General features: G+C 53.8%; 10 protein-coding genes across 10 annotated transcripts; 4 read left to right on the top strand and 6 right to left on the bottom strand.

Annotated features, from left to right (window-relative positions):
• Positions 1 to 2: 2 nt before the first annotated feature.
• On the bottom strand, positions 3 to 2,077 carry CkaCkLH20_01587 (major facilitator superfamily transporter; the record flags this gene model as incomplete). The annotated part of the gene is made up of 7 exons (XM_038884306.1): positions 3 to 301; positions 364 to 536; positions 591 to 658; positions 710 to 1,104; positions 1,293 to 1,457; positions 1,513 to 1,767; positions 1,852 to 2,077. 7 exons carry the CDS (start codon positions 2,075 to 2,077, stop codon positions 3 to 5), a joined length of 1,581 nt encoding a protein of 526 aa, XP_038750006.1.
• A 6,185-nt stretch (positions 2,078 to 8,262) lies between these two features.
• Positions 8,263 to 9,193, bottom strand: CkaCkLH20_01586 (uncharacterized protein; the record flags this gene model as incomplete). The annotated part of the gene is made up of 3 exons (XM_038884305.1): positions 8,263 to 8,700; positions 8,753 to 9,099; positions 9,151 to 9,193. 3 exons carry the CDS (start codon positions 9,191 to 9,193, stop codon positions 8,263 to 8,265), a joined length of 828 nt encoding a protein of 275 aa, XP_038750005.1.
• Positions 9,194 to 10,120: 927 nt separating this feature from the next.
• CkaCkLH20_01585 (ff domain protein) lies at positions 10,121 to 11,845 on the bottom strand (the record flags this gene model as incomplete). Its single annotated transcript, XM_038884304.1, has 1 exon — positions 10,121 to 11,845. One exon carries the CDS (start codon positions 11,843 to 11,845, stop codon positions 10,121 to 10,123), a length of 1,725 nt encoding a protein of 574 aa, XP_038750004.1.
• A 538-nt stretch (positions 11,846 to 12,383) lies between these two features.
• Positions 12,384 to 13,471, top strand: CkaCkLH20_01584 (pap2 domain protein; the record flags this gene model as incomplete). The annotated part of the gene is made up of 4 exons (XM_038884303.1): positions 12,384 to 12,449; positions 12,508 to 12,564; positions 12,619 to 12,712; positions 12,771 to 13,471. The coding sequence occupies 4 exons, from the start codon at positions 12,384 to 12,386 to the stop codon at positions 13,469 to 13,471; spliced, it is 918 nt and encodes a 305-aa protein (XP_038750003.1).
• A 364-nt stretch (positions 13,472 to 13,835) lies between these two features.
• On the bottom strand, positions 13,836 to 14,802 carry CkaCkLH20_01583 (proteasome subunit alpha type-4; the record flags this gene model as incomplete). Its single annotated transcript, XM_038884302.1, has 4 exons — positions 13,836 to 13,963; positions 14,017 to 14,435; positions 14,496 to 14,680; positions 14,731 to 14,802. The coding sequence occupies 4 exons, from the start codon at positions 14,800 to 14,802 to the stop codon at positions 13,836 to 13,838; spliced, it is 804 nt and encodes a 267-aa protein (XP_038750002.1).
• Positions 14,803 to 15,934: 1,132 nt separating this feature from the next.
• Positions 15,935 to 19,213, top strand: CkaCkLH20_01582 (SPOC domain-containing protein; the record flags this gene model as incomplete). The annotated part of the gene is made up of 3 exons (XM_038884301.1): positions 15,935 to 16,531; positions 16,587 to 17,886; positions 19,008 to 19,213. 3 exons carry the CDS (start codon positions 15,935 to 15,937, stop codon positions 19,211 to 19,213), a joined length of 2,103 nt encoding a protein of 700 aa, XP_038750001.1.
• Positions 19,214 to 20,247: 1,034 nt separating this feature from the next.
• Positions 20,248 to 21,123, bottom strand: CkaCkLH20_01581 (RNA polymerase ii mediator complex protein; the record flags this gene model as incomplete). Its single annotated transcript, XM_038884300.1, has 3 exons — positions 20,248 to 20,574; positions 20,632 to 20,808; positions 20,866 to 21,123. The coding sequence occupies 3 exons, from the start codon at positions 21,121 to 21,123 to the stop codon at positions 20,248 to 20,250; spliced, it is 762 nt and encodes a 253-aa protein (XP_038750000.1).
• A 526-nt stretch (positions 21,124 to 21,649) lies between these two features.
• Positions 21,650 to 22,729, top strand: CkaCkLH20_01580 (zinc finger protein 830-like protein; the record flags this gene model as incomplete). Its single annotated transcript, XM_038884299.1, has 1 exon — positions 21,650 to 22,729. One exon carries the CDS (start codon positions 21,650 to 21,652, stop codon positions 22,727 to 22,729), a length of 1,080 nt encoding a protein of 359 aa, XP_038749999.1.
• An 811-nt stretch (positions 22,730 to 23,540) lies between these two features.
• Positions 23,541 to 24,545, bottom strand: CkaCkLH20_01579 (uncharacterized protein; the record flags this gene model as incomplete). Its single annotated transcript, XM_038884298.1, has 1 exon — positions 23,541 to 24,545. One exon carries the CDS (start codon positions 24,543 to 24,545, stop codon positions 23,541 to 23,543), a length of 1,005 nt encoding a protein of 334 aa, XP_038749998.1.
• Positions 24,546 to 25,429: 884 nt separating this feature from the next.
• On the top strand, positions 25,430 to 26,449 carry CkaCkLH20_01578 (uncharacterized protein; the record flags this gene model as incomplete). The annotated part of the gene is made up of 4 exons (XM_038884297.1): positions 25,430 to 25,527; positions 25,693 to 25,852; positions 25,934 to 26,079; positions 26,170 to 26,449. The coding sequence occupies 4 exons, from the start codon at positions 25,430 to 25,432 to the stop codon at positions 26,447 to 26,449; spliced, it is 684 nt and encodes a 227-aa protein (XP_038749997.1).
• Between the last annotated feature and the right edge of the window lie 988 nt (positions 26,450 to 27,437).

Genomic DNA, 27,437 nt, shown 5'->3' with positions numbered 1-27,437 from the left:
CGTCAAAGACCATAGATGAATGTCCACTTCGTGTCGGCATATCGTGTATTGTCAACACGTTCCCTCTCGATGTCTTCTTGGGTTTTATGTCGCATTATCTGAATCTTCTTGCGATTGATAGACACCAAGATGAACCTGAATGAAATATATCCAACGAGCGCCACCGCCACGAAACCCAAGGTCACGTAGAAGGGTAATTTGTAGTTCGGCTTGTAACGATCGCGGTACAGCTGCGCGCCAATAACGCCAGAAAGGTTTCCGAAACCGTTTACGCCGAGGATGAGGGATCTCTTGCCGGGTTCTGTTGAACGCTAGGTTAGTCAAGTGATCTTGATTCTTCAAAGGAGTGAACCCCATGCGTACCTGGATTGTTTCCGCTTAACCAAGCAACTGTCAAAGGCGCAGCAATATAGCTACCAAGGAGGAGCACACAGAGCGCCGCGTATTTTCCGGCGTGTGACTCGACGGTGACCGTTGCGATTAAGCCAACAAGTGCAATGACAATGCCGCCCACGATATGATAGCCACGTTCCTTGCTATCCAACTGTCAACGGACAAATGCCAAGTCTGGAATGGTCTGGAAGACGAACTGATAGTCTGAGCTCAGTGCAAATAAGTATAGACCGAGCGCGCCGCAAACGTACGGTGGAACAGACATCTGTCGAACAGTCAGTTCCGATATCCTGCAGATCCGATTCCTTCAACATACCAAATTTGCTTCGATGGACGAGTATCCGAGCCCCTGGACGACAAGCGGGAGAAACACCGAGAACGCCTGCCCCGGAACGCTGGCGCAGATGTTAAATACTAGAACATACCAAAATTTCCAGTCTCTGAATGTTTCGATAAAATCTCGCTTCTTCAGTCTATCGTTCTCGATTCCGTTCTGGCCGTATGTGTGCTCGACGAACAATGCGTTCTCCTGTCTCATCCGCTCCGCTGCGAATTCGCGCTCTTCCAGGGTCAAAAACCAGGCTGATCCGGGACCAGATGGCAGCAGAAACCATGCGAAGAGGCCGAAGAAGATTGTCAGAGTTCCTTCGATTATGAACAGATATTGCCAGTTTTTGAAAGGACCGTCGCGCAGATGGAAGACTCCGTAGGCTATTCTGCGTCAGCACGAACATCCAACCTCTCAGGGCTTCACTTCAACACTCGTGATTCTGTCAAAATTTCTGGGGTTTGTAGCGATGGTTCTCCTTTCGTGGTCATCGAAGAAAATGCCGCGAAACGCATCGTGAAACTGTTGCGGAACCACAGCGACAGAGATTTTGTCAAATTTGTCAACGTACCAATTGCCCCAGAAAAAGCACCAGCAACCGCATATTGTCCGTAGAAAAGACCGACTCGGACAGCAAGATCGTATCTACTGTAGAAGAAAGAGAGGTAGGCCACAGCCGTAGGATAAAAACCTGCTTCGAAAGCGCCGATCAGGAGGCGGGTGGCAATGAGAGCGCCTGTTGACGCACGCGGATTAGACAATCCCCATAGTCAATAGCAAAAATGACATACCTCGGCCTTTGATGAATGCTTGAACCAAGGTAATGAATCCCCAACATATCTGTTCGTTCGTTAGGGAATTTGGGTTCGGGTTTTGGGCTTGGTTCCTGCTTGTGTAACCAACCATCATTATGGGGATCCAGTGCTTCGCCCCCAGCCATCGACCAACAGCTGCGGAAGGGGGCTGAAACAAAACAAAAGTGATGAAGAATAGAGATACTGAGAGGTTGAGATCATCTGGAACAGCTCCGATGTCCGTGGTAAAGCCTGAGGAGAGATGGTATGTTAGCAATTCCAAGAGTGATGTGACTTAGTTCAAGATTCATGTCGCGGAGGCTCGCTTCAACGCACCTTGAGTCTGAGCATTTCCCACGTTTCCTCTGTCAAGGCCATTGAAAAGATAAAGAAGGGAAAGAAGAGGGAGTAGCGCTATGTCCATCTTCCGGTTGATACGTCGATTCATGGCCGGCTCGCTGACCGGTTCAGAACCGATGACCTCCTGGACTTGGATGGCCTTCCCGCTTGGAAACGAAGAGATGGTCTCCTGGGGGTCGGGACTGCTGAATAGTCGGCTCATTTTGCTTCCTTTTTTCCGTTCCGTCGACATCGGTCTGATAACTGCATGTAGCTTTCTAGAGGGCCCCAATACCCCTTGCTTCGAAATGACTCTTTATAGCTAATAGACTCATGGGTGTACAGTGTTCCAGAACACCTCCGCGTATTGGTGGAAGACCGAGTACCATGAAAACGGATTTTGAGCCTCAATCGCCTGCGTGGTTCGCCATTCGACCAATTGATGTCATGCTAACAGTCATAAGGCAGCAGCTGCGGTCATGATTTCCTGTCCTCGGCCCTGAGAGGCTGGCCGGCTGGGATGGCACCAAAATAAGGAATAGGTGAAGGGTGAGTGGTTAAACGAAGCAGAGAGTGTACCGCGTAAGCAGTACAGAGCCGAGCCGGTCTTCCACCAGTCCGCGTTGACGCATTCTTACTTTTATGGCGTCTTTCCCCCTCCTCGACGGCGAGGAACAGGGGATAGGAATTCGGTGAAGGGAAGGAAAAATAAAAACCTTGCCCGGCCTCTCCGTCAATGATTCCAAACATTTTCTCTCGAGAAGGCGTTCTACTGCACAGTACTTCTCGTCTGACTGGAGACTCGGCGTCAAGGACTCGAGACGGGGTCCTCACCAATTTTTGGCCCCCAGGGGCATTTGATCCGTGTGGGACCACGGCCGGCCAGAGTCACCCTCGCACGGCGGCGTGTGCGCCATCCCTCCAGCTCCGAAGGGGGGCATTAGCCTCTCACACCGTTGTAGATTTTAGTCTTTGGACGGACTTGGGGCTAGTGAAACGGGGGAACGAAAGAACATGGGCAGAAAGGCAAAATTCAGAGTGGAGGGGGTGGGCAGGCGTGGGCAGCATCATCACTCAACTTGACATTTGACGTCCATGGATCAGGGGTTTACCTGTTGTTGTCCAATCCAAAGGCTGTGTTGGTATCTTGGCTATGTCATGAGGGGTGTGAGCTAGTTGCTTGTGGGCGCCGGCCGGCCGGACTTGACGAGCATTGATTGAATAGGGAACAGGAGACCTCCGCTGTTGAGCCACAGGGGCTTTCTTATTCGGAAAGTTGTGCCGCGCAGAGAGTTATTTCTCTGTTGTTTTCAGATTGAACGAACGCCTCGATTTGCACGTTCGCTGGTAAGGATTATACTGGTCAGGCGACCTCCCGACGGTCAACCTAGCCCGGTCTAGCTCAGCCCAGATCGTGAGCTTGAAAAAGTCCCATGCAGAGTCAGATCTGATGGCGGCGCCGGGGGTTTGGGACGTGGACCAGGCGGTATGTGGGAGCAACTATCAGCCCTGTTTTCTATACTACAACAAGTCCCAGATCCTAGGTCTTCGATTGGGTGTGCTTCCTTCGGCGCATGTCTCACTTATCTCCCGGGCGCTCGGTGCCGGTCCCCTCGTGCATTCACGGGGTACTCGATATGGCAAGAGGAGGTGAGACTAGCTCTGATAGGTTGGAAGTGCCAAACCTCCAAATGTGAAAGACGAGATTCACGATCATGAACAAGATCTCCCCAACTTGGCAAGAGGTCTGTGAGCGAATATACTTTGGAGGTCGGTCTGCCTGCCGAAGGTGAACCCCTCGCAGTTTGATACTAGATACCGAGGAGAAAACGGGTGTGTGCGGAGTGGAAGGAAACTCTCGTTCAGCTTAGATCTTGCCCAGCCGCGATGGCGCCTTCAAATTCCGGAGATCATGCCCGGCTCCGCGGGTCGTGAAGGTGGCTGGCAAGCCCTGAGATTAGTAGTGTCAAAGAGCCGGACTGATCCGTCGTTCTAGCTGGGGAACATGTCGTCTTTAATATGTAGCGTCGCAGCGCGCTGAGTTGACAATTTGACCTTCTTCATTTGCTATTGGTATGCCAGCTGTCGCTGCCTTGTCGTTCTCTTTTCGCGCAAAATGGTACGATATTCAGTTCAACCCATCTTTGAATGACCTCGCCCACGTGTCCTCAGAGGAACAGGCTTGTTCAACTGTCTACGCTGTTCCGGACCCCTATCTATTCAATCGGTTGAATCGGATCATTGGCTGGTGTTGTGGACATCCTCCCATGCCAACGCCGGTCTTTGTGGGCTTCTTCGGCAGACCGTTTTCTGTCAACTGAGCTTGTGTAACCTAACCCACCTCGGGGCGCGTGAATGTTGCGCAGGCCGATCGAGCCCACACGATGTCGGAGCCACTCCGACATCCACTTCTTCCTTGTTCTTAAGACGTAAACATTTCTTGTTGGTTGGACTTTGACACATCAAATCTGCGTCTTCAACTCCAGAAACATCCCCTCTCTCAACAAAGCAGAACTACTTCTTATCTGGGGTTACATTCTGTCCATCTGTAAGTACATCACGTCTTTCTCATCTCTCTGTGTCAGCCAGCAGAGGCCGAGCAGGCCAACCGCTCTATCCTGATGTCGTGTAACCTCCACAATCTATTCCTTTCACGCACAGAAGCAAGCCGTTCCGAACATTGCACGATGTCCAGCGCCCTGCAGATCACGATGAATTCGAATGACCACCGGCTGCCATCGGCAGACTCTGGCACATCAACCCAGACTCACCTGATTCATACCGCCCACCGCCTCACCGCTTTCGGTACTGATCGCCACGTCAACGAGCTCGACGCTACTGTCCTCTTCTGTTGTCTGCAGTGCCACCACTGCCGCATCCTGACGCCGGTGCGGACTGCCCTCCGGCCCTTCGATGCGCTTGATCCTCTGCGAGGTTACGGTAGTGTTGAATACAATGGAGCCTGGGAATAAAACGGCGAGCCTTCGGCCTCGGCCTTGATGTGCGACTGGTCCATTGCCTGCCGCGGGCTGCGAGGGCACCTGTTCCGGACCAGGTCGCTGCTCCAGGTCGCAGGTCTCCTCTTTTCTTGGCGCGTATGCGGCGGCAGCTCCGCCTGACGAGCAATTTTTGCGATGCTCCCTCGCGCTCTATCCTGAGTTTCTCTGCTTGTAACATTTGAAAACTTATGTCAGGATCTTCGTAGTAGTAGGAGCCTAAGAGTCTTGTCACTTCTAACAAATCATCTGGTCGATCCTTCTTCCAAATACCCAACAAAATCTCGAACCGGACGGACGAAGCTTTAGCCTGGAAGTAAAGAAGTTGTAGGACATTACCTTGTCTCGCATGATCACCTTCGCAACTCCACATCAACCACTGGGTGAGCTAATTTCGGGCGGTCCATGCAAGAAACGCATCACTAATGTGTTGCTGGGAACGTTGCTGGTATCTTGTGAGGGCGATGAAGATGTCTGATCTTGAAGGAAGCTGTCACGAGTTATGACTATCTACCTAGTTCAGTACTCCGCAAGTGAAGAGCATTGGCAATCTACCTAGGAACACACCGACATCTTCCCAGTATTGTGGCCACTCACAGTTTCCCATAACTTCGAAGCAAAGTGATCGGCTTCTCGTCCGCTCAAACCTGCTGTATTCGGTTTCGGAACCAGCATTTGACTTGACTGGTTCTACTTAACCAAAATCCCTGTCCGGTTATTCCTCTGTAGCCGAGACAGACCATGCGAAGATGACCTGATGGTCGGTTATCAACAGCCGTCTCTGCGACTGAACTATCTCTTGGTACGTCCAGCCCCTCTTGTTCCACAAAGAGCGGTCTACTGCCGCTATCGAGCCCTTGATTCGACACCACGTCCTTCTACTTCTGGCTGTCTTGGTGTTCTCAATGCCGAAGAGCGCCGTGTTCTCGGCCGCCCGCAAAATCCTGGTAGCCCCGTTCCTGACCGGCCGTGCATTGCTGCCGGAATCACGAATGTCTCTTGTGCTAAGTGTTGTCCTCGTTTCCAGTCTGCGCCGGTCAGAGGGGACTAATTTTCCCCGAACAATGTAGAATTGATAGAGCCCCAGAGTTATTGTTCTAAACTTTCAATGGCAAAATGACAGTCAATCGGCTTTGACTATGGTATGCGGAAGCCGGGAAACCTCTAGTCCGTATAAGCTAAATCGATTGGGGTTCAGACTCGTCGCCTTCTGACATACAACACAATCTAATATCGGAGAAGCCACCGTCATGTCTGATTCTTTAATCTCTCATTCCGTATCGCCGATGTCAATGGGTCTCGAGCCGAGAGGCATGCCTGCTGGCTGGCACGGTTTTGACGAGAACTTCTGTATCCACAGGAGATAACGGTCTACCTTGTGGCCGATCCGGGCCACACATTTGTCCCGTGATGGTTTTCGTATGTCCCTACGCATGACTTAGCCAAGTCTAGATTGAAGAGAAGAGCTCCCCTGTGCGTGACTTCTGTCAACCTCACAGCCCCCGCAATTTCTCTCAAATAGCGCAGCAGATACGGCGGGGATGCTGTGAATAGGGGTTGCCTTAAAGGATTCTCGTCTTGAAAGCGCTTTACATCAAGTGGTTCTGCGGACACTTTCAGGGAGACTAATTACGGTAAACCGATGATTTCAAGAACGATCCCAAGTATACTGCCCCGGGATAGTCTCGCAGCTCGGAGCATGATTCCTGAACTTCCTGCCAACGGGTCATCGCGGAAACACATCAAGTACTTCCGAACCGGGAAGCTAAGCGTCACCCGGGTCTCTGATGGCCCTTGGTCGAAAGTAGGAAGGAGCCTAGATTTCAACGCCGAGTCTGAATCTCTCCATTCACCATTTCGTGATATCCCTTCAGTCTGAACTCAGCTTAGACACTCTGAAGTTGCCGACGCGACATACGTCAGCTTTCTCAATGGAAGATATTGCACGACAATAGGGCACTCCTGAGTCTTTGGTAGCATCCAACTGCCTCCATCCCTGACGCGCATGGCAGAGCTGGCAATTCCACGACTCGACTTCGCCTGCCATATTGGTAAATGGCGTGACACACGACTCAACCAGCAGTCTGTCGCCCCTTAGTGTCGCGGGAATCTCGCGAACGCAAACTCGAAGACGCAATCAGGCTGATTGAAAGCGCACATACGTTGTGTGGAACCAAGGGGAGTCTCTTGGCAACACGGTGGTCAAGAATCTGAGCAGACTATGTACGATATATGTGATGAGTCGGTTTGGAAGAGGGACCCAGGCCCTGCTGCGTGTAATTTGCTGTGCAAAGTGACGTGTCAAATGATGCAACGGGCGCTTAACATGCCCAAGTTAGTATTTACTAATGATCTGCTGGAATCTCGTGGGCTACGGAATATAGGTTAGGGTCAGCACTCCCACTGAAATTTGATTATGCGGCGTAAACGGCAGTGTTCAATCAAGGAAACCAGCGAAGCTATCTTGCTGACGACTGAAACTAGAATCTACACGTTCTGTCAAAGAAATTCGACCTCACAAGACCATGTAATAGTCAAGAAGCTGTTGTTGCGATCGTGGAAGATGTCGTTCAGGCAATACACGGTTCAAAGCCGATAGCTTGATAACACAGCACTATCTGGTGAAATCGAAGTCAGCATCCCCGACCTCCACTCGCTACATGGTGCCATCGCTTCCAGCTTGTCGTTTCTCGCCATCTCTTCTGCACTGAAATTGTTGCTTGATCTCTTGCCGCCCTCCTCCTCCTTTGCCCGCATCGCGCGAGATAAGTATCAGGTATGTTTTTTGTACCGAAAGAGAGGCTTCAAATGATCGTTTTCCCGTATCCTTCATACTGGACATTGGTGCTTCTCGTTGGTGTATGTTGATAGCATCCCTCTGGTGTACTTCTACCTTCTCAAGTGAATCGGTCAAGATGCAAATCTCCTCCTGCTCTCCCCAGTAGTCAATCAAACGAACCATTGATTTTTTCCTACTTACTCGGGTCCATCAAAGTAGCGCCAGTCTAATTCAACCGGTCCAGTCCTTCGCATGCTCCTGAAGCTGCTTTCCACTATGTTGGCAGGTATGTATGTCGTTCCACGGCTACCGAGTCGGATTGATAATTTTCTTTCAATCCGTATCAAATGAATCCACCATCTTTGCGATACGTACGTTGGTTGATGCCACCAGGGTAAGTGTGAATTTGTGGAAGATGTTCGTTTCTTCTTCATCTAATTGACTGTCTTACATGCCGGATATATCTCAACGCCAAACCCAACTCCCTACCATCGTGAAAGAAACAACATGCCCTGGAAATATGTATCTCTTTCGCATCCAACAACCGATGTGTTTCTGTTCCCATGTTGGAAAAAACATTTCAGATGTCATTTTGACACACTTGCTTGTCATTAATCATACATATCGAAACATCTAAACCTTGCGGTAAGGATCCGAGACCGATGAACCACGGCTCGTGTCGATCTGCGGCGGCATGGGCCCCAGCGGGATTTGGGGAGCTGCCGCTCTCTTGTCATCCTCCACGACGACCGTGCGCGGCTGGCGACTGCGACGGAATTCGCTGACGGCAGCAATCAAAATCCACGACACGCCAAGAACGGCCGCTAGGACAGCATAGGCGATCTTGAACTCTCTCGGTGAGTTGGAAATGTACAGACCGAGACCTCCGTTAATGATGCCAAGGGGGATCAAGACGCGACCGATAACAAGGTGCAGGTGAGACCAGAACTGGCGGCGACCGTACTTCTTGAACTGGACATGGTGGATATATCCGAAGATGGGCTGGAAGAAGAAGATAGCCAAAAGTACAAGGCCAATGATGGGGTGGAAATTGATAGTGTTGATCTCGAACTAAATGCAGGTCAGTCATTGGAACCGCATACAAAAAGCTGGTAATACTCACCAGACTTGTTCCGCCTAGCCTGACCATCTGAGTGAGTTGAATACCCAGCGCGGCGGCAGCGATGTAGAGAACGAATCCGGCCATCTGGATGAGGGCATGCACGATCCAACCGAAGCGTCCCGGGACGAGCCTCATCGCAATCGAGCCGACGGGGAAGATGATGACGAAGGCAATGGTTCCCAACACGCCGTGTGTTCTCCGAATCTGCATCGCCTCCTGGATGTTGAAGCCCACAAAGTTGCCGAAGTTCCCTCCGAAGCCATTTCCAAAACCGTTTCCATCGCCATTCCCATTTCCATTTCCATTACCTGGAAAATTTGGGAACTGTTGGGCCATTACTATTGAGGCTGATGCAATATTAGTCAATGCTCACTGTCGGAGAAAATTGGAAAGCTTACCCAAGGCCACGAGGCCGAATAATGTGAATGTTGTTGCCCCCATGATGTGTCTCAGGCTGTCGCAGGATCAATGATCTTAAAAATCGAAGAGTTTGTGTGTAAGCCAACGGCTAGACTTCAGAAATCGAGAAAAGCCGGGAAGATGACAGGCGGCGTCTGTCATTTAACGGAACCATCGACATGGCGTTCTCTCCTGTCGGGCTTGTCTCTTGCGTCTGTCTTGCATCTACGGAGCTGTGCTTGGGGATGTGCGAGCACGGCCATGGAACGGTGACCGAGTGACCGAGTGGCCGACGAACGAACCAATGGCCAGGCCGCCGATGTTCAGTCGATCTTGGCCCGCGCAAACGCGGCATGATTGTGTCATTGGTGTCATGACAGGAACTGATGCACAGCACGTGTGGTGACTGCAGCGGTGGTCGATCCGAACATGCTGTTTCTTCTAATCTTTCGTGGAAAGTGTCATGGTCCGACGTGAGGAACGCTGACTGCGATGCCGGTTGTGGCTGAAGGATCCGAGGGTTCAAGCGTATTCTTGAGCACGTCCGGTGTTGCTGACAGGAATGATTTCGCCGAGATTCACAATTGTGTAATGCGTATAATTGGCGAAGGGAAGAAACAGTAGGTTTCCGTCGCTGACCTACTGCAATCGGACCGTTGAACGTGTCTTGTTCTCTGGACTGGCTGTGAATGACGCGTCTGGTGAGGCTCGAGTTGGTTTGATGTAATCAAGAGGCGGTGTGGGTGGTGAAGCCGTCCCGGGTGTGCATGAAACACGGTTCCTGCAGCAGTCGGCGAAGAGATAGAATGACCGGATTATTTTAATGCTGCTTATGTTAGTAGCTTTATCTGTGGCTGCTAGCGACAGGCCGTCACAATGAACGGGCGGGATCGATGTGGTGACAGACAAAAATGCCGTCTAGATTATTTGGATTCCTAGTTAATTAATTGCTGCCCAGCCCCACGCTGACTATGATGCATCGGCATCGTTCCGCTGAACGCTCGCAAGTTGGCTCTGTAGACCACGTTTGCCAACCTGCATCGCCCGTTCAATCTCGCGCTCCTCCTCCCGCAGCCGGGCCTTGCCCATCTCTAGACTCCGTTGCTGCTTGCGCTTCTGCTCTGCGACCTTTTCCTCATGCTCCTGCAGTGCCTTTTCTCTCCTGTCCCTGGCTTCCTTAGCCTTTCGCGTGGCCTCATCCTCTTCCGCTGTCGCTTCGCCTTCCGGTGGTGGGCCTAGAGTCTGGATGTACGCCTCAATCAGAGGATCCCTGACCTGCGGCGGTAAAGAGATGTATCTGATGTCAACAAGCAGCTGCGGCGGCAGGCGCGACAGATTCGTCTTGTTGTTGAGCGCAGGGAGTGGCAGTGACTTGAGAAGCGCAGCGAGGTCAGTCTTGAGAGTTTGTTGGGGCATCTTGAGACGATTGATGTGCTCCCGGTACCACTTCTCGCGGTCCTTGTCCTTGACGTAAGGGTCCGTCATGGCCGGTTCTTTGCGAAATTTCCTCTTGAACTCCTGCCAGTAGAGCTTGGGCGATGCCTTCTCCTGCAGTAGCGTCATGTACGGTATCCGAGGGTCCTTCTTCTCTTCCTTTGCCCGCAGCTCTTTGATCTCTCTGATCTTGTCCTTGGACCACTCCTGCCATGCCTCTTTCCTTGCTTTCATGGTGTTGAGGATTGTGTATCTCGGGTCCTCGATGATGTGCCCGTCCTCGATAAGCTTTTCCCACGTGTTGTATGGGTTGATGTTGAAGTCGTCCAGAAGGTCCCTGAAAAGTGCAACGGCATCATCCTGGGAGAACTCCACGCCCTCTGCACCCTCGGGCCATTCGTCCATATTTCCGTCGTCATACTCCCCAGGGTCGAGTCCGTACGCCTCGCCCATTGCTTGTAATTGGAAGGCAATATCAGCCTCGCTGAACTCCACCGGTGCGTCATCGGCCGGATCTTCTGTGCGTTGTCGCTTCGAGTGGTGACCGTCCTCTCCATCCTCGCCTTCCGCCTCGTCGTCTGTGACCTCGACTTCCTCGTACTCCGAGCTGTCGTCATTGTCGTCCTGGGGCGCGGCCTCGCTAACATTACGGGAAGGCTTCGGCTGCGTCGTGGGGGTCGCGTCTTTGCTCTCAGACGCACCGTCTTGGATGCCTGCCTTTTCCCGTATCCTGGCCTTGTCGAGCTCCAGAATGCCCGGCATGAGCTTTTCGGGGATGCGCCAGTAGCTGGCATTCTTGACAGGATTGTAGACGAAGCGCCGGCTGTATTTGGTTTCGACGAGAATCCATGGCTCATGGCCGGGGATGGCAGTCTTTGACTTGGGCTTGTCTATAGGCTCCGGACGTGGACGACCACCGTCCCGACCACCCCTGCCTCCATGACCGAACCCGCCTCGCTGCGCGGCGGGTGGCTGATTTTGCGCATTGTACTGCGCCAGGTACGCGTTCGCGACGTTCGGATCGGAGAGTTGAGGAATCGTCTGGTATTGGAAGAAGCTGGCTGAGGCCGACGGTACTGCGGGCGATTGAGCGGCGGCGGCGGCATCAGGCGCGCCGGGTCTGGTGTATGTCGATTCTTTCGTCTCGGCGTTGTAGTAGTACTTGTGCCCTGTCGGCGCCGTGTGCTCCGTCCATCCGGGAAGAAGAGGCGGCGGCGCCACCGGCGCGTTCGCGGAGGGCTTGTACGTTGACCGGAGCATGCTAGACGGACGACGCGATCGTCAACAACCTGTTGTCGTCAATGCCTAAGAAAATTGGTTGTTGATTTTTGGAGGTTGACAGCTTCCCCCAGTGACGAATCAGAGGCGGTAAAACTTCGGCTGCCGATAAGATAAGATCCCTACCCATCTTCAGGTAGGAAGGTCCAGCCCAGGAAGCCTGGGCTGCTGCTCAGCTGGCCCAATGACCCCTGTATCTCCGAGCCGTCGCAGCTCGTCGAGTGACCAGCTGTCGTATCTTCCAACTAAAGACGCCACATACTCAATCCAACGCTGAACACCCCCTTGAGCTTCCTCCAGCTTGAGAGATCATTGGTTCAGGGACTCTGCAATTTGGTCAAGTGACAGTTCAAGTCGCTGTTGCCGCCTGGGAGCCAGAGTCCAGGTTGCCCATCCCGCTCTGCACATTGGGCGGTTCAGCCGAGCTCTCTGTCACATCTCCAACTTCCATTCATCAATACACGAGTTGTCGATGCATAGAAGTGTTGCGAACTTGCTTGGTGAACTTTGAACGTTCCCTATGGCTCCTGGACGTGCTGGGTCCAGCGGCAATGCTGTTGCATCCGCCTTTTCCAGATTTTGGAAGGTTTGTTTACCTTCAATTGACAACAGAAGACTTACGCCTCATCTGACTGTGATACTAGAGAACCCATGCTCCGGATTACCTGGGCTTCGCCATCCTCGTTGGTGGTTGGATGACCGTACGTTGTATACGCCTCTGTTTGCCTCGCACAACTCACGAACCTTTCATTTAGATGCTGGTATTCCTCGAGCCGTTTCATCGCATGTTCTTCATTAACGACCTGCACATCTCATACCCTCATGCGGAAGTCGAGCGCGTGCCAGTCTGTGAGTTCGTCCAATAACACCAACCAAGAGATCAAGCGATACTGACAGACGGCAAAAGACATGAACTTCGTGTATGCTCTGTTTGTTCCGTTAGCGGTCTTGATTGTCTACAACTTGATGACCAAGGCCTCGCCTCATAAGCATGAGGTTACGTACTTGAGTCTCGGCATTTCAGTCATCATGACCTCCTTCATCACGGACCTTGTGAAGAACGCAGTAGGCCGACCGCGACCCGACCTCTTGGCTCGGTGCAAGCCAGCAGCTGGCACCAAGCCCGACGTCTTGGTTACGATTGATGTCTGCACCGAGAAAGCGCACCATCTACTGCACGACGGTTGGAGATCGTTCCCGTCTGGTCATTCATCCTTCTCTTTCGCCGGTCTTGGATTCCTCAGCATCTTCCTTGCCGGCCAATTGCACATCTTCCGTCATAACAGCGGTGGCCGCGATCTGAGCAGGGCTCTGGTATGCCTCTTGCCTCTCCTTGGAGCCGCTTTGATCGCCATCAGTCGGTGCGAGGACTATCGACATGATGTCTACGACGTATGTGTTGGGTCCCTGTTGGGATGGGTCGTTGCGTATTGGAGCTATCGACGACACTGGCCGAGACTGAATGCCAAGGACTGCCATGAGCCGCATCCATATCCGGGTTCGGAGCCAAAGACGGGATGGAATCGATTGCGGGACGAGGAGGAAGCTGGGGATTCACGACCCGACGTAGGCTACGAGATGACCCAGCTAGACAGGCAGAGACGCTAATCACAGGGAGTAGGGTCCGCCGTAGAGTTCGAATGAAACAATAAGGTATCGTCAGTATCGTCACCAGCATCAGCACCGGCATCGAAACAGCGCCAGCCAGCACATCTAAGCTTTTCTTGCATCGTTTTGTACCATTATCTCGTCTGCCTCTGTTATCATTCTGCGCTTGCTTCGTCTGTTCTGGTATGATTTCATACATCGCTGTAATTGTCACAGTTCTCTCATAAGGATACCAAGGATACCCCGGCAACGCATGGGCATCTTGGCAGCGGTCTGCCTGGGTTTGGGGGCATCAGTTCTATTGGTACATCAGGGTAAAGGGCAACCATCACGCCCTATCTATGTTTTGATCCTCGTTATGCCATTATTTGTCCTCCGTGGACTCGTCCTTCGCCAAGTCGTGCTCCTTGAGCAGTGCCTTGATCTCCTCCGCCGTCCAGAGGCGGTGGTAGATCTTGCCGTCTTCCGTCTGTCCAACCGTGGCGAACTCGACTGTCGCAGGTGATCAGAGCATGCATGAAGTGTCAGGGGTAGTAATGACTTACGCTTCTCGGCGCTCAACTTCGTTGAGTCCATTGTCTTGCTGAGAACCTTGACCGCCATTCCGCACGCCTCCTTCAGGGTGCAATCCTCCTTGTAATCTTGCTTCAGCAAGCTCTCGGCGCTCGCTCGGTTAGCACCAACAGCCGTCGCCTTCCATCCACCGTAGTTGCCCGAGGGGTTGCTCTGGTACAGCTGGAACTGTCTGCGGGGATCCCAGCCGGCATAGATGAAGGAGACACCGAAAGGTCTGAGACCACCGTGTTGTGTGTAGCCTTGCTTCAGATCGCACAGTCTCCGAACAAGCTGCTCGCAGGGGATGTCTTCGTTGTAGGTGAGGAGGTATCTTTGGGCGGCCTGGCGGGCGTAGTTGATGAGGATGTTGGCGTCGGCGGTCATTCCAGCGACGGCAGCGAGCATGTTGCTAAAGAGGGAAGGAGCGTCAGATTTGGACTGGTGTGTTGTTTTCGAGAACGTGACCTACTCATTGACGATGTAGAGCTTCTCAGCCGATGTGTCTTGCTCCAGCAGCTTCGACGTCACCTTGCGCTCTGCGGCGAGGACGATGCCGTCCTTGGCCAGGATGCCAATGGCGGTACCCGCGTGGGAGATGGCCTCGAGCGCATACTCAACCTGGTAGAGACGGCCCTCCGGAGAGAAGATGGTTGTCTAGAGGGAAAAAGGTATGTGAGCTTGCTATTGCTTGGTATATGGTAGACCCAGTGGGCACGCAGGCAAGGGAAGAGCGGGGGACGGGATGGGCATACGCGGGAATCGTAACGGCGAGACATGGCGGGCGAAAGACCAAATCGTCGTCAACTGGTTCCGAGTGATGTGTTGGTGGTGCAAGTTAGCTCGGGTTGAGGTCGACGACACGGACGATTTGATGCGAGGCGGAATGGATTGTTTGTCGATTGCAGGGAAGGCTGTCACTTTGGGTGCAGCTTGAAGCTCCAGGCAATCGATGCACGCGTTAGCTTGCGCCTGCCCAGCCAGCCTGGACCCCAGCTGAGGTAAGGCCGGGAACTAGGTAAGCTGCGACGTGATTGGGCCGAGCTTTAGCCGAGAGCAACTGCGGCCCTGCCTTTCACCGAGAGCTTTCGGTCAAGCCCGAACGGTCAGTGTTCTTGTAATTCACGCCTGAGGCAACATCCATTACTCAGCCCCGCCACCCTGCTGGCGCACGGGCCATTCCCAGCATCCGGGCAGGAACTGAAGGTGCAGGCCCGGCGGCCCTGGCTTACATAAGTAACTCCAATAAGTGGAGGTGCTTCGGCATTTTCCCCCCAACCTCGCGCCGTTTTATCGCATCGCACGCCAGCCCACTCGCATCACCTCCACCTTTGCGCAAGCTCCCTTCTTGCAATCCACCTCACGCAGCCAGAAAAAAGCGGCACGCGAACACCTCAACAACCATATTGGACCCTGATTCGGTTGTAGCAAACTCAATTGCGCGACAACTCTCTGTCCGTCTTGTACGCACCGAGCCTTCGACGGACTGCTGGGAAGGGAAACCGCGTTCCCGGCGCTCGCGTTGAGCAACAGCTTTGGGACCTTTCGCGGCGCGTGGTGGATGGGTCACATATCTTAGCTCTTTTTCTCGTTGTGAAAAAACCAATGCATGCTTAAGAGAGAACCACCCTTCCTCGCACCGAATCGACATACAGATTAAAGCCCAATTTTGAAAGCCACATCCCCGCGCCACTGCATACCTTAGCTAGGTAGCGAAGGGAGCCAGACGCAATACAGCTGCCCTTCCCGCTTACGACAAAGCGAACATGTCCGGTAAGTATCGCAGCTCCCGTCGCGCAACCCCGCCTGCCACCTTACCTCGCCAATCCTTTCGCGCCCTCCTGTTCCTCAGGATTCACAAAACTGTTGCTACACTTTCAAGTCGTCGTCGACCACGAGAGACTGACCAAGATGGTGCGCGCAGAACCGGAACCCCGCCGCTCGGTGCGCGCGACTAAGGGCCAGCATACCAAGGCCTTCGACGACCAACCGATCGAGCCTCCCAAGAAGCGCGGCAGAAAGAAGAAGCAGGAAGAAGAGCCCGAGGATGAAATCATTCGCTGCGTCTGCGGCGCCACAGAGCAGGATGGCGACTCCGAGGAGCCCTGGATTGCCTGCGACAAATGCGGCGCCTGGCAGCACAACGTTTGTATGGGGATGAGTGTCTTCTCTGAGGACCTCCCTAAGAACTATTACTGCGAGCAATGTGCGCCGCAGGATCACAAGGAGCTTCTGTCCGCCATGGCCAAGGGAGAACTTCCTTGGGAAGCGCGGAGGAAGGCCTACGAGGACGAACAAGCCGAGAAGAAGAAGAAGAAAAAGAAGGGCGGCAGGGTTGGGAAGCGCGCCAGCGACCCCAGGGAAGACTTGTCACAGGATGCCAGGAGTAGCAAGGCCGAAGACTCCCCCGCGCCTTCAGAGACCAACCAGAAGAAGGACAAGAAGGATAGTGGCGCCAAAGCCACCACGGGCAAGCGTAAGGTTCGAGATGAAGAGAAGGAAACCAAGGTAAGTGGCAGTATCGCGCCCTTGAGTAGAAAATTGCTGACCCTAGACCACTCAGATTCCTGCCCCCAAGATTCGCAAGGTTGCCGAGCCCGAAGCCCCCATTGTTGAGTACACAGCGCCGGCGGATTTGACCGCCAAGGTCGCGGACCTCCCGGATGATCGCAAAGGCTCTGCCCAGCTTCTCCAGAAGGCCCTTAGTGCTATACTCACGGCTGCCGTCAAGGACAAGAGTGTGACACTGCCAAAAGATACCACCGTCGCGGCTAAGGCAGAGCGTCTCGCCCTCGAGATCGAACGTGCGGTTCACGATACGCATCCCGATCGTAGCCACTACGCAGCCCAGGCCAGAGCACTGTACGCCAACATGAAGATCAATGCTGATTTGACGAAACGATTGGTGAAGCGCACCTTGTCGCCTCCAATGTTGGCCACGATGACCGCCGATGAGCTGGCCACGAAGGAGAGACAGGATGCCAACGCGCAGTTGAAGGCCATCTCTGAGAAACAGTCTATTCTCATCACCGACGAGGGTCCCCGAGTTCGCCGCACGCACAAGGGCGAGGAAATCGTCGAGAACGACTCTTTCCAGCAGTCTGACGAAGCACGGTCGTTCATCAGGAGGCCTAGTGGCCGGGAGGGAGGCGCAGACAAGACAGACGGCGAGCAACGGTATGACAACTCTGTAGAGTTGCCTGCGCATGGAGGTCTTCAGATCGACACACAAGGAGCTCGACAGTCCCCGAAACACCCCGACTTCGACATTAACAAGGTCTTTGCGAAGACACCTACGGGGTCCCACACTCGTCGGCCATCGGCACCGCTTCACGGGCCTGGCGTTGACCCCGATGTTGACAGACTGCTTCAGGACGAGACAGACTCCCCTCCGTACTCGCCGACGGACGAAACTGATCCAGATGTGGTTTGGCGGGGCCATCTTGTCATGAGCTCCATCGCCGACTTCCCGGCCGCTGCCAAGTATGTTGCGGGGGCCAACCTCTCGAGAGCGATCAACTTGCCCTGGACGAGCTTGATTCCGAAGAAGCTAACGGTGGCCGGGCGCATTGACGAGCAGAAAGCTATCGAATACCTCTGCGGTTTGCGATATGCTGACTTGACCGATATCGTCGTCGTGGCACTGTCACCAGCCTCTGACACGTTTCGCCAGGAGTTCCAGACCCTCTTCGAGTACTTTGTCAACAAGAAGCGCTACGCCGTTATCGGTGACAAAGGCTTGGGCAATGTACGCGACACATATCTCGTCCCGGTCCCTGCAGGTGAAGGCAACGTACCCGAGTTCTTGTTGAACTTGGCGGACAACTTCGTACCGCAAAAGCGAACTGAGCCTATGCTCTTGGGTGTGTTCGTTTATCGGAATCCTTCTAGACCAAGCCAACCGCCAGTGGGTGCCACCCAGTCACCGGTCACAAATTCCCCAACGCCAACACAGGGTGGATTTCCAAGGCATCCTTCGATATCAGGCCCCGCCTTCTCTCCGACGGTTCCTCAGGGACCGTTCCAGCATCCAGGTCAGCCTCCTGCCGGACACAACGCCCATGGGCCCCAGCAGCATCCCACACAGGGCGCACACCAAGCTGTGCCCCCGGGTCAACCACCGGCGGGTTACACCGCGGACCGAGGCCCGGAGGCCAATCAGGAACGTCGCCAACGCGAGGGTCAAGCTCTGGCTCATGAGGTATTGGGCCCCCTTGTCAATAGCAGGACTGTTCCCTTTTTGATGCCACATGCTCACGCAATGACACGCACAGAATGGGAGGTGATCAAGGGCATATATGAGAGGGACCCGAAAGCCAGAGAGGACTTGCAGCATTTGAGCCAGCTGCTTGAAAAGCAGCCTCCAGTCGCTGGCAAGACTGGAGGTGTGCCAGCTGCGGGGCCTCAGGGGGTTGCGCCGCCAGCTTGAGTTTAGCTATCCTTCATTTTCAGTCTGCGGTATCCAGAGTACATATTTTGTGTGTCGGAGTATTCACATTGGAGTTTCTTGAGGTTGGAGATACCACTTCCCGTCGTGGGAAACTCGGCCGTTGAGAAGCAAAGAGTTTCATTGAGTGTTCATACTATTTTCCAGGCAGTGTCAGAGTCACAATCCAAGGCAGGCTTCTCTTTTCGGACCTTTGCAGCGCAATGAGACTTGAGAACCAGTGAGACGTGTGTCGTGCCAAGGGAACTGGTTCAGATTCAGGCCCGAGCCGCTTCAACTTAGAGTTGGGTTTTCCTGCGTAACTGGATCGTCTCTGGTCGACCGGTATGCTATTGGTCGCAAACAATTAAGATTTTGACCATGGCGGTGAGCAAAGTATTGAGTAGCAATGCCGAAGTGACCGCACGAGTGTCGAAGACTTGAAGTTGATCATGCTATCCGTAGGTAGGTATCGCAAGACCCTGCCAAGATCTCATCTCGGTCATCTCCAGCACTGGAGTCGCAACGAGTCAGCTAGAACGCTGACGGCGCAGACAGCCCAGCTCACCCTTGAACGTCACTCCCACCTCCCGGTTCCCCCTACCCACCTGGCTGTGTACTTCGTGCATACGATAGAGCTTCACTGCCACTGGTTGGCTGTGCTAGAGGCTAGAAGCGTCCAGTCCAGCCAGGTCCAGTTCGACGACGACGAATTGCTGCTGTTCAGCCACACACTGAGCGAGCTGCCCACTGGTCGCCGCTAACTGAGCTGTACAGGACCCACCAACATGACGACAACTCCTGGATTTAGAAACACGGGACCTTGGGGATTTCAAGCAGACGAGCAGCGACAAGCATTTTATTTAAGGCTGGTCCCCCCGGAACCGCTTTTTTGTGTTCCTTTTGGGAAGCATTGGTGTTGTGCTTAATTTACCTTATTATTCCGTCTCAGAAGCGCTTTTTCCAACTTCTCCCCATCACACTTCAACGTCCATTCCATCCAGAGGCAACTTTCGCGTTCTGCCCTTCTACGCCTATTGTGAGTTGCTGACGTGACGTCACTCCACTGATCCCCCCCTATTTCGACGGTCGTGATCTAACGAACATCTCCAGAACAATCACTCCATAACCGATTTACACAAACTTCACAATGGCTTGCGGATCTGCTTCTTCCGGCCTCGTCAACCGTAACGGACCCGGCAGCGCTGCCACCTCCATTGTCGGCAGCATCGTCAAGCCCGCCGAGGCTACTGGCGGAAAGACCAAGTGCATCGGTAAGCTCAATACTGGATGCCACAGATCTGGGAAGGGGTTGAGGCTAACCGACTTTTGATGCATAGAGTGCGATGGCTACGAATGCTGCTGCATCCCCATTCCCTGCACCGTCATGTAAAGCGTCACCGATGAATCTTTTGGGGGGTGTGCTTGGATCTGATGAACGGTTCGTTCGATATTGATACCGTGTTGTAGAGCCTTGTTATTGGTGTTGGCGGCAACCACAGCTTGCCTGATATGAGTTTATGAGTTGCTTTTGAAATCTTCTATTCCCATTCCAATGCACGTGATCGTGAATGCCAAATGTTCCTCTGCCCCGTTTTCAAATGGGTATCAAATCCAGCTGTCGCCCTTACTGCCCAAACAACAGTGATGATTTGGTAGTTCCGTCCCTTCAAGAAATTTCTTTCCATCCAACCGGTTAAAGGGACTATCTGGCACTTGATTGCCAGCTGCACTGTTCGCCGACCCTGACGCTGCAACTTCCTCGTGGCACCATGCCCGGCACCGTATCTGTCCTGTTCTAGAGAAACAACGCGTCTGCGGCATCCCAAACTTCGTGTTCTCGTACCGTGCCATAACTCTTGAGCTCCGTCTGTGTTAGCTCTCCCTCGAGAGTCGATGCCGTCGCTTGTGGGACCTTGGGGGTGTCTAAGCTGCCCAGGCCCTCGAGCACACGCTTCGCCTTGTCCACTTGTGCTCTGATTGCCGCAGTCTCGGCTCGTGTACGGTCGAGTTTGGACTGCATCATCGCAATGGCCGATTCGCGGGCCTGATGGGGTCGGTATTCGTTGAGGACGTGATGGAAGTTGATGAATAGGGTGCGGAGGTCATCGATTTTGGCGGCCGCCTGTCAAACGTCAGTAATGGATTTGGTGGGTTTGGTGAGGCACAGGGAGGTGCTTACGTCGTCTGGCATAACGGCCATGACGCTGACCAGCTCAAGGAAGTTGAGGAGTAAAGACTTGGCCATTTTCTTGAGCTCGAATGCACGGTCGAGGTGCTTGCCATCCTTTTCTTCGGAATGTGCTGGCACAAGCCGTTTGATCTCTCCTTCCTCCAGGGACGGTAGTTTGTCGTCGAGCTAGGCAGAGCGTCAGCTAATGGCCATCGACATGGGCTGGGACAGACGCAATTATACCGTGTAGTTGCCTCCCAGGACCTTCCAAGTCCCAGTAGCTGGCTCGGCTGGAGGTTGGAGGTGCATCAGCTCCTCGGGAATATTCGGCAGGCGAGCAGGTAGGTCCTTGACGGCGACGCCATCCTTCTCGGCCTGGGACTTGCGCAGTTCTTCGATTCGTCCCACGTTCTCGGCCGTGAATTGCCGCCAGAACGGGGGCGGGTTCGGGAACGTCGAAGCCAGCGCATTCTGCGACGGCTCGTCGGGGTTGTCGGCCATGGTAGACGGCGTCGTAAGGTGGCACGGAGGGATCCGGTCAGCAGAAAGCGTAGAATGAGTTCAGCCCGGCGGAGTTGTCATCGTCCCCCTTGCGCACGTCCAAGGTGAATTACAGACTGGGTTGTCTGTCTCTGCCTTGGAGGGAGGGGCAAGATTGTCGACGTTCAGCAGGATGGTGATGGTTTTCAGTTCGTCAGGCACCTTTACGGATGCGCGACCCGGGCAGGTGCGGCAGCAGGCGGCGCCAGGGTAGCGTCGGCAGGTCTTTCCTTTCAGCCCACCTACTCCAGATCAGGCTTAGCGCAGCATGTCCCACCTCACCTAGCACCTGCACCTTGTCACCTCCACCTCTCCAGCAGAAGAATAGCGCTACGTCGCTCTGGCGATAATTAGCTTGCCGAGCGATGATTTCATCCCCTTTCCAGTTCTTCAGCAAACGAGCCATTGAAACCCCATACTACCCTTTGAGACCGCGAGACTTAGCCCTACGCTCCTTGGCGTCCGGAAAGACGCATTTATTCTCAGCATGGCCGACGTTCGCTCACTTCTCCGCCAGCAACGCGCTGCGCGACGCATCGAGCATCCTCATGCAGCTTACTCGGATGCGGGCAAGCTCCTCTGCACCCTCTGCCATGAGGCTATCAAGTCCGAATCGCTCTGGGAAGGCCATATCAGAGGACCAAACCACACGGCGAAGCTCAAGGCCACGCGGGAAGCTGTCCCGAATGCCACGAATGGTCCGGTAACCGCGGATTCCGCTCCATCGAACAAGAGGAAACACGATTCGGACGAGGATATGGCAGACGGCGACGACATGGCCGACGCCGTGCGGAAGAAGAGGAGCAAGACCAATATGAGCACTCCTGCTCGCTTGTCCGCCGGCGAAGCGGACCGAGACCTGAAAGATGCGACACTCACGCCGCCGTCGCTGACTCGTCGGACCTCGACCACACCGGTCCACGGCGTTGAGATTCAAATCCCCTCGCGGCCCGCAACTCCTGCCCATAAAGATGGCACGTCTTCGAATTCCACACCTCTCAATCATCCCGTAGGCCCGTCGCCGTTGATTCCGCGGGAGGCTTCACCCACACTGGCGAGGGCGAAGGCACCTCCACAGCAGAACGGCACTGCGGCGCCCCCCGCGCCTGTCGGGCAGGTAGACGAGGACGAATGGGCTGCCTTCGAAGCGGATATCGCGGCGACTACTGCGCCGTTCTCCGAGGACGCGGTGATTTCGGCGCCGGCGATGACGGCAGAAGAGCACGCGGCGGCGGCAAAGACGGAGGAAGAAGAGCAGCAAAAGCGGCGGCTCGCTGCGGAGAAAGACCTCGAGGATGAGAAAGAAGAGGCAAAGCGTCATCTGGAGGAAGAGTTCGAGGACATGGAAGAGCTGGAGGCCAGGGTGCGGAGGCTGAAGGAGAAGCGAGAAGCCTTGAGACAACAGGGTGATGCCGGTACCAGCGCAGCTGCACCTGCTAAACCTGTCGAGGCGACTGGAAAGGAGAATGTTGCGGATGTCAATGGGGAGGAAGGCGGCGATGACGACGACGACGACGAGGATGAGGACGAGGAAGATGACTTCATGGGCTTCCGGTATCGTTCATGACATGCCGAGTGTGATAAGTTGTCTCTAGCCCATTTCAAAAGGAGCAAACGGTTGATTTTGAGCGGCGGTGGGCGGCGTCCTGTTTCTGTATAATATTACTGTATATCACCTTCTCTTCAGGTTCATAAACTGTGGACGTCCAACAATGCTCATTACCAGTTTCGCCGGAAACCATTTCTCGAGTTCTAGACGTGTTTGGTAGAAGCCGGCTACCTTGCCTGAAAACAACTTGTGCCTTTGGAATGCTCCTCCTTTCAGACGACTTCGCCTAACGACATGGCTTGTGATTGTTGGATTAGCGATTATGGTGTATCGCGTCTTCGTGCTCGTAGGTCTGACGGGACTGGTACGAAGTCGAGCCAATTTGACAAGGTCAGCCTTTGCAGGTCTGCCTTAATAGAAGCTCGTCTGTCACTAGGAAGGGTTGCGTCGTTAGTTGTGCTGCCTCCAACGGCAACAAGTTCGGACTTTTCTGCCATTGTTTCGCTCGGTCGTAAAAGACATCACCCAGGCAGGGGAAATGACTTCTGTATCTCGAGAGGTTCAACTTTTGGACCATAGTGAATGAGGTAGAAGTCAGTTGAAGTTGCATTTATTCATACTCGCCTGTTTATGTTATTCGCCGATGCTGAAAATCCGAGGGTCCTCCCACACTGGGGGATTTCGACGAGAATTCGACTGTATTACTATAGAAATTATTTCTGATTTTGTAACCATTACTTCTGCCAGATTATCCTCATAAGAGGAAAGAAATAGGGCCGCCCAATAATTATCTCGGTACCAACTCAAGACGTATTCCAAGTGAATCGAATCAGTATGCGCCCACCGCAGTAGGCGCGCGAGGAACGTTCGCCTGTGCCGTCGATGATGCCGTCCCAGCACCACTCTGGTAAACGGTCGCAGTGACGGTGTTATACACAGTGATGAAGGCCACGGAAACAGGGCAAATTGAGCCTGTTGGCCGAGCACCTCGGGTCGTAGTAGCAGTGACAAAAGACTCAGAGGCGGTTGTTGGCTTGACACAGTGGTTGCCGTCCCAGTGATCGCAGTGGTGTTTGCTTGTGGTGGGCTCGGGTGGTGAGCTGCTGTCGTCGCCGACACTGCTCTGTGTTGGCTTTTCGCTGGTCTTTGCACTTGGGGCTGTAGGCTTCACAGACTGGACTGTTGTTGCAGAGCTCCTAGGAGTGGTGGTTGCCGTATTGTCGCTGCTCGGCCCAGATGGTGCTGTGGGCGTGCTTTCGTTGCTGGTTACCGCAGGACTACTCTCAGTCGAGGTAGAGTCGGGTGTCTTGGTGGTCTCATGATGCGGGGGCTTTGTCTCCGAGTCGCTGTCAGTTCCGTAAGTCTTGGTGTGCTCGTCATCCGATGGAGGGATTGTCTTCGTAGTGACCTCCGAGTTGCTCTCAGGTCCGCGGGTACTGGTGTGCTCTCCATCCGAAGGAGGTTGTGTCTTGGTAGTAACTGATCCATCAGGCTTCTCGCTGACAGTCTCGGTGCAGGTGACTGTGACCGTCTCGCCTGGATGGTCCTTGCTGATGTGGACCGTCTCGGTGACTGGCGGACGTACGATGGTCAGAGTGAGAATCTGAGATTCTGTAGTGGTTTCCCTGATTGCTGGAGCTGTTGCCTCAACCGTCTCAGTCCTGGTAGCCGTCGCAGTAGTAGTACTAGTGACGGTGATGGGTTCCGGTGCGGGCACGCATGGGCAGGTGTTGGTGTCGGGATAAGTGCGTCCCCTCAAGTTCTCAGGTCTAGCACTGACCAACGTAGTGAAGGAGAGAACGGACAGAGCCAACAGGCTACCTTGGCTGATCATGGTGAATATGCGAATCGAAAGTACCGTAGTGAGGCGGCGAGTAGATTGACGGCTGTGTGAGCGATTATGAGCGTGAGCAGAAGCGGTGATGACGGTTGGCCTGATATCTTAATGAGAGAAGTCGATGCTAGTGAGGGGAAAACATCTGGATGAGCGAAGGTCGCAACATATATGCAGCCCGACATTGTCAGTTAGGGTATTGCAAAACCAGGAAGACATGTCTACTATGGTCTTGCTCATCTTCATGATCTTCCAGGGTCGGTGGAATGACGATGCCCTGTATGGCGTCCTAGTGCTCCGTGAGCAGCAATAGAGCCTCCTATGATCTTCTAGGAGCAGGAGATAGAACCCTCACAACGATCTCAAGAGGGATGCGAGAATTGCGTAACATTTTCGCGCATCATGGCTGGTCACCCAATTAGATGCCATTCTTTAGCCAAAGAGGGCCATACAGAATAATCTGGGGGCGAAGAAATGGTTTCATCGAATCAATAGTCTGACAAGGTCAAAACGCCTGAAGGGATCAGGGAGAAAATCAATGTTGCGAAAAAGACTGACATCAGTCCGGCGATATTGGAGTTTGCGTTCCAAGGGAGACATCATCAGCCCTCTCGCCGATGAGATAATCCGCCATGACCAAGCATGGAAGTAAAAGTGATGGCGATGGCGATGGTAGGTCGTAGCTTTGTTCTATTCTGTGGAGATGCCGTTGCTATGTCAAGCATCGCAGCTCCGGCCGAGTACGTACCAGCAATGCTCGGCGACTGTCCGATGACGAGAGCAGGTGAGGATCAGTTCGGGATGGTTGCAAGGTCCAGGTTCCAAAGACTCTACCGGGTCTTTTTCCAGCTGTCTGGAAATTCGTCCCAAAAGCTGCAAACTCGATGGAGCTCGGCGCTGGCCGACCCGTCCCGCTGTGGATCCATGTCCGGCATCTGCGATTCTCCGATGCCGTCATCCGACCGCCTGCCAAAATGGGAACGTCATTTCATCGTCGCAATCTTACGATTTCTGCCAGAAAGCATCACAATCACAACACACGCCATCAACCATAACCTGAGCCTAGCGCCTGCCTATCGTTTCGCAGCACGAGGCCCGGTGTTACAGCTTCGTCCATTCTTTTTTTTCTATGCGATCTTTTTCTTAGCTACGGCTTCCCTACCGCCGCCCACGTTCCGAGGGCCGATTCTTTCGCCGACGACAGCGTTTCGCAGCTCGACAACGTCGGGCCGCCGCCGGATCACTCGATCGCGATGGGTGTTTGTGCGTCATGTCTCGGGCGGGGAAACAAGGACGTGTATGACGAGGTGGGTTGTGTTAGCCCTTTGCGCACTCGCAGCGTAGCATGCAGCGGCGACTGACAGGCTGTCTCTTTGCACCCCCTTTAGGACGAAGAATCTCGACTCCTCTACGACGACCCGAACAATGTGCACTATGGAAGCTTCGCAGAGCAGAGCGTGAATGGTCAGGATGACCCGATGGAGGTGCAGCGGGAGACTGAGGCTCTGCAGCGAGTCGTGGCGAAGACGTCCGAGTACGTACTGCGCTCCCCTCCGACCCAAGCTCCGGGACGGCGGGCTTGTCTTCATGTCCCTTCCGGGAATGCTAACATCGGTCTTCCTAGCAATATGGTCGACATCTTCGAGATTGCCCCGCAGGATCACGCACAGCGGCCTGCGCCAACTACGTTTGCGTATGCAGGGCAGGAAGCCCGCATCGTGCGGTACCAACACTTGTTGTCGAAACTGACTTCCAAGGATGAGGCCCCGGCAGGCGTCCAAGTGGATTGGCTTCCCCAGGAAGACGACACAATCGAGATGCAACGCGGCGCCCCTACGGTCAAGGCCGAGTCGAACAAGCCCCTTGTTGGCACCTTTGCAGATGCTGCGGCCGCCATGGCATGACATACCTTTGGTCATGAATCATTCCCTTGTCAGTTTTGTCGGTCTTGGATTTTGTTCCACGGCCAGAGCGGCTATGCGTTCCCCTCTGTTTTTCTCTTTTTCATCCTTGCATTGCCATCAAAATTCGGATTGGTCAACACAGGGGCCTGGGTCCTGTCGGTATCACGGCAAACAGGGACAGACTGCTTGGAGTGACGACATTTTTTTCCATCCTATTTTCCCCTCGATACCCCTCGAAAGCAGGCTACACTATGCAGCCAGAAACTCACACAGCGTCAAATCCACACATTCACATAAGCACCCACACTCTCTCACATATCGCTTCCTCTTCACTATGTCAATCCCCTGTACTTGGTCGTCCACCCCTGTATAAAACGCCTGGGCAACAACGAGGTTATGAGGAAAGGTGGACACGATGGGCCCGAAGTACCATGAATTAATCAATGAAAATTCCCTCCATCCCACTTTGGCGGCCCCCTGCCTCGCACCATGGCGGGCCAATGAATGCGTCTCGAAGATTCTTCAGCAGCAGGCCATGGGTAGCTAAGCCCATTGAAATATGGCCACGTGCACATCCGGCTCATGTTTACCTTTTCTAGTGTGGACCCCTTGACAAGGGACGTTGCATCCTAGTCTGCTTCATGGTTGGAGACGTCTTTTTAACGATTTCCACCGGCCTTCCGTACAGTAGGATTGTTGCTCTTTTGAGTCGAGGAGGGAAGTATCTGGAGGCTCATATATCGACTCTCATGCCCGCCATTCAGGGTTGTGCGGGAGTCTGTGCGGTTCCCGTGTCTTATTGGCGGAGAAGGGACAAGGAAATGGTGACTTGAGGTGAAGTGGGATGGACGACATGAAGAGGAGGGGTGATGCTGCGGCCGAATGGGGCGGTCTCCCAGTCCCAGTCCATCAAGCCCGATACAACCCACCACACCTTTTTATCGCCCGTTGCAGTCTCCGTTCCCTCACAGTAGGCCCTCCCTTTCTG

This window comes from Colletotrichum karsti, assembly GCF_011947395.1.
Source record: "Colletotrichum karsti strain CkLH20 chromosome Unknown Scaffold4, whole genome shotgun sequence".
Lineage (NCBI taxonomy): Eukaryota > Fungi > Ascomycota > Sordariomycetes > Glomerellales > Glomerellaceae > Colletotrichum > Colletotrichum karsti.
Note: the sequence above shows the minus strand (reverse complement) of the source record. Positions and strands in the feature narration are given on the sequence as shown.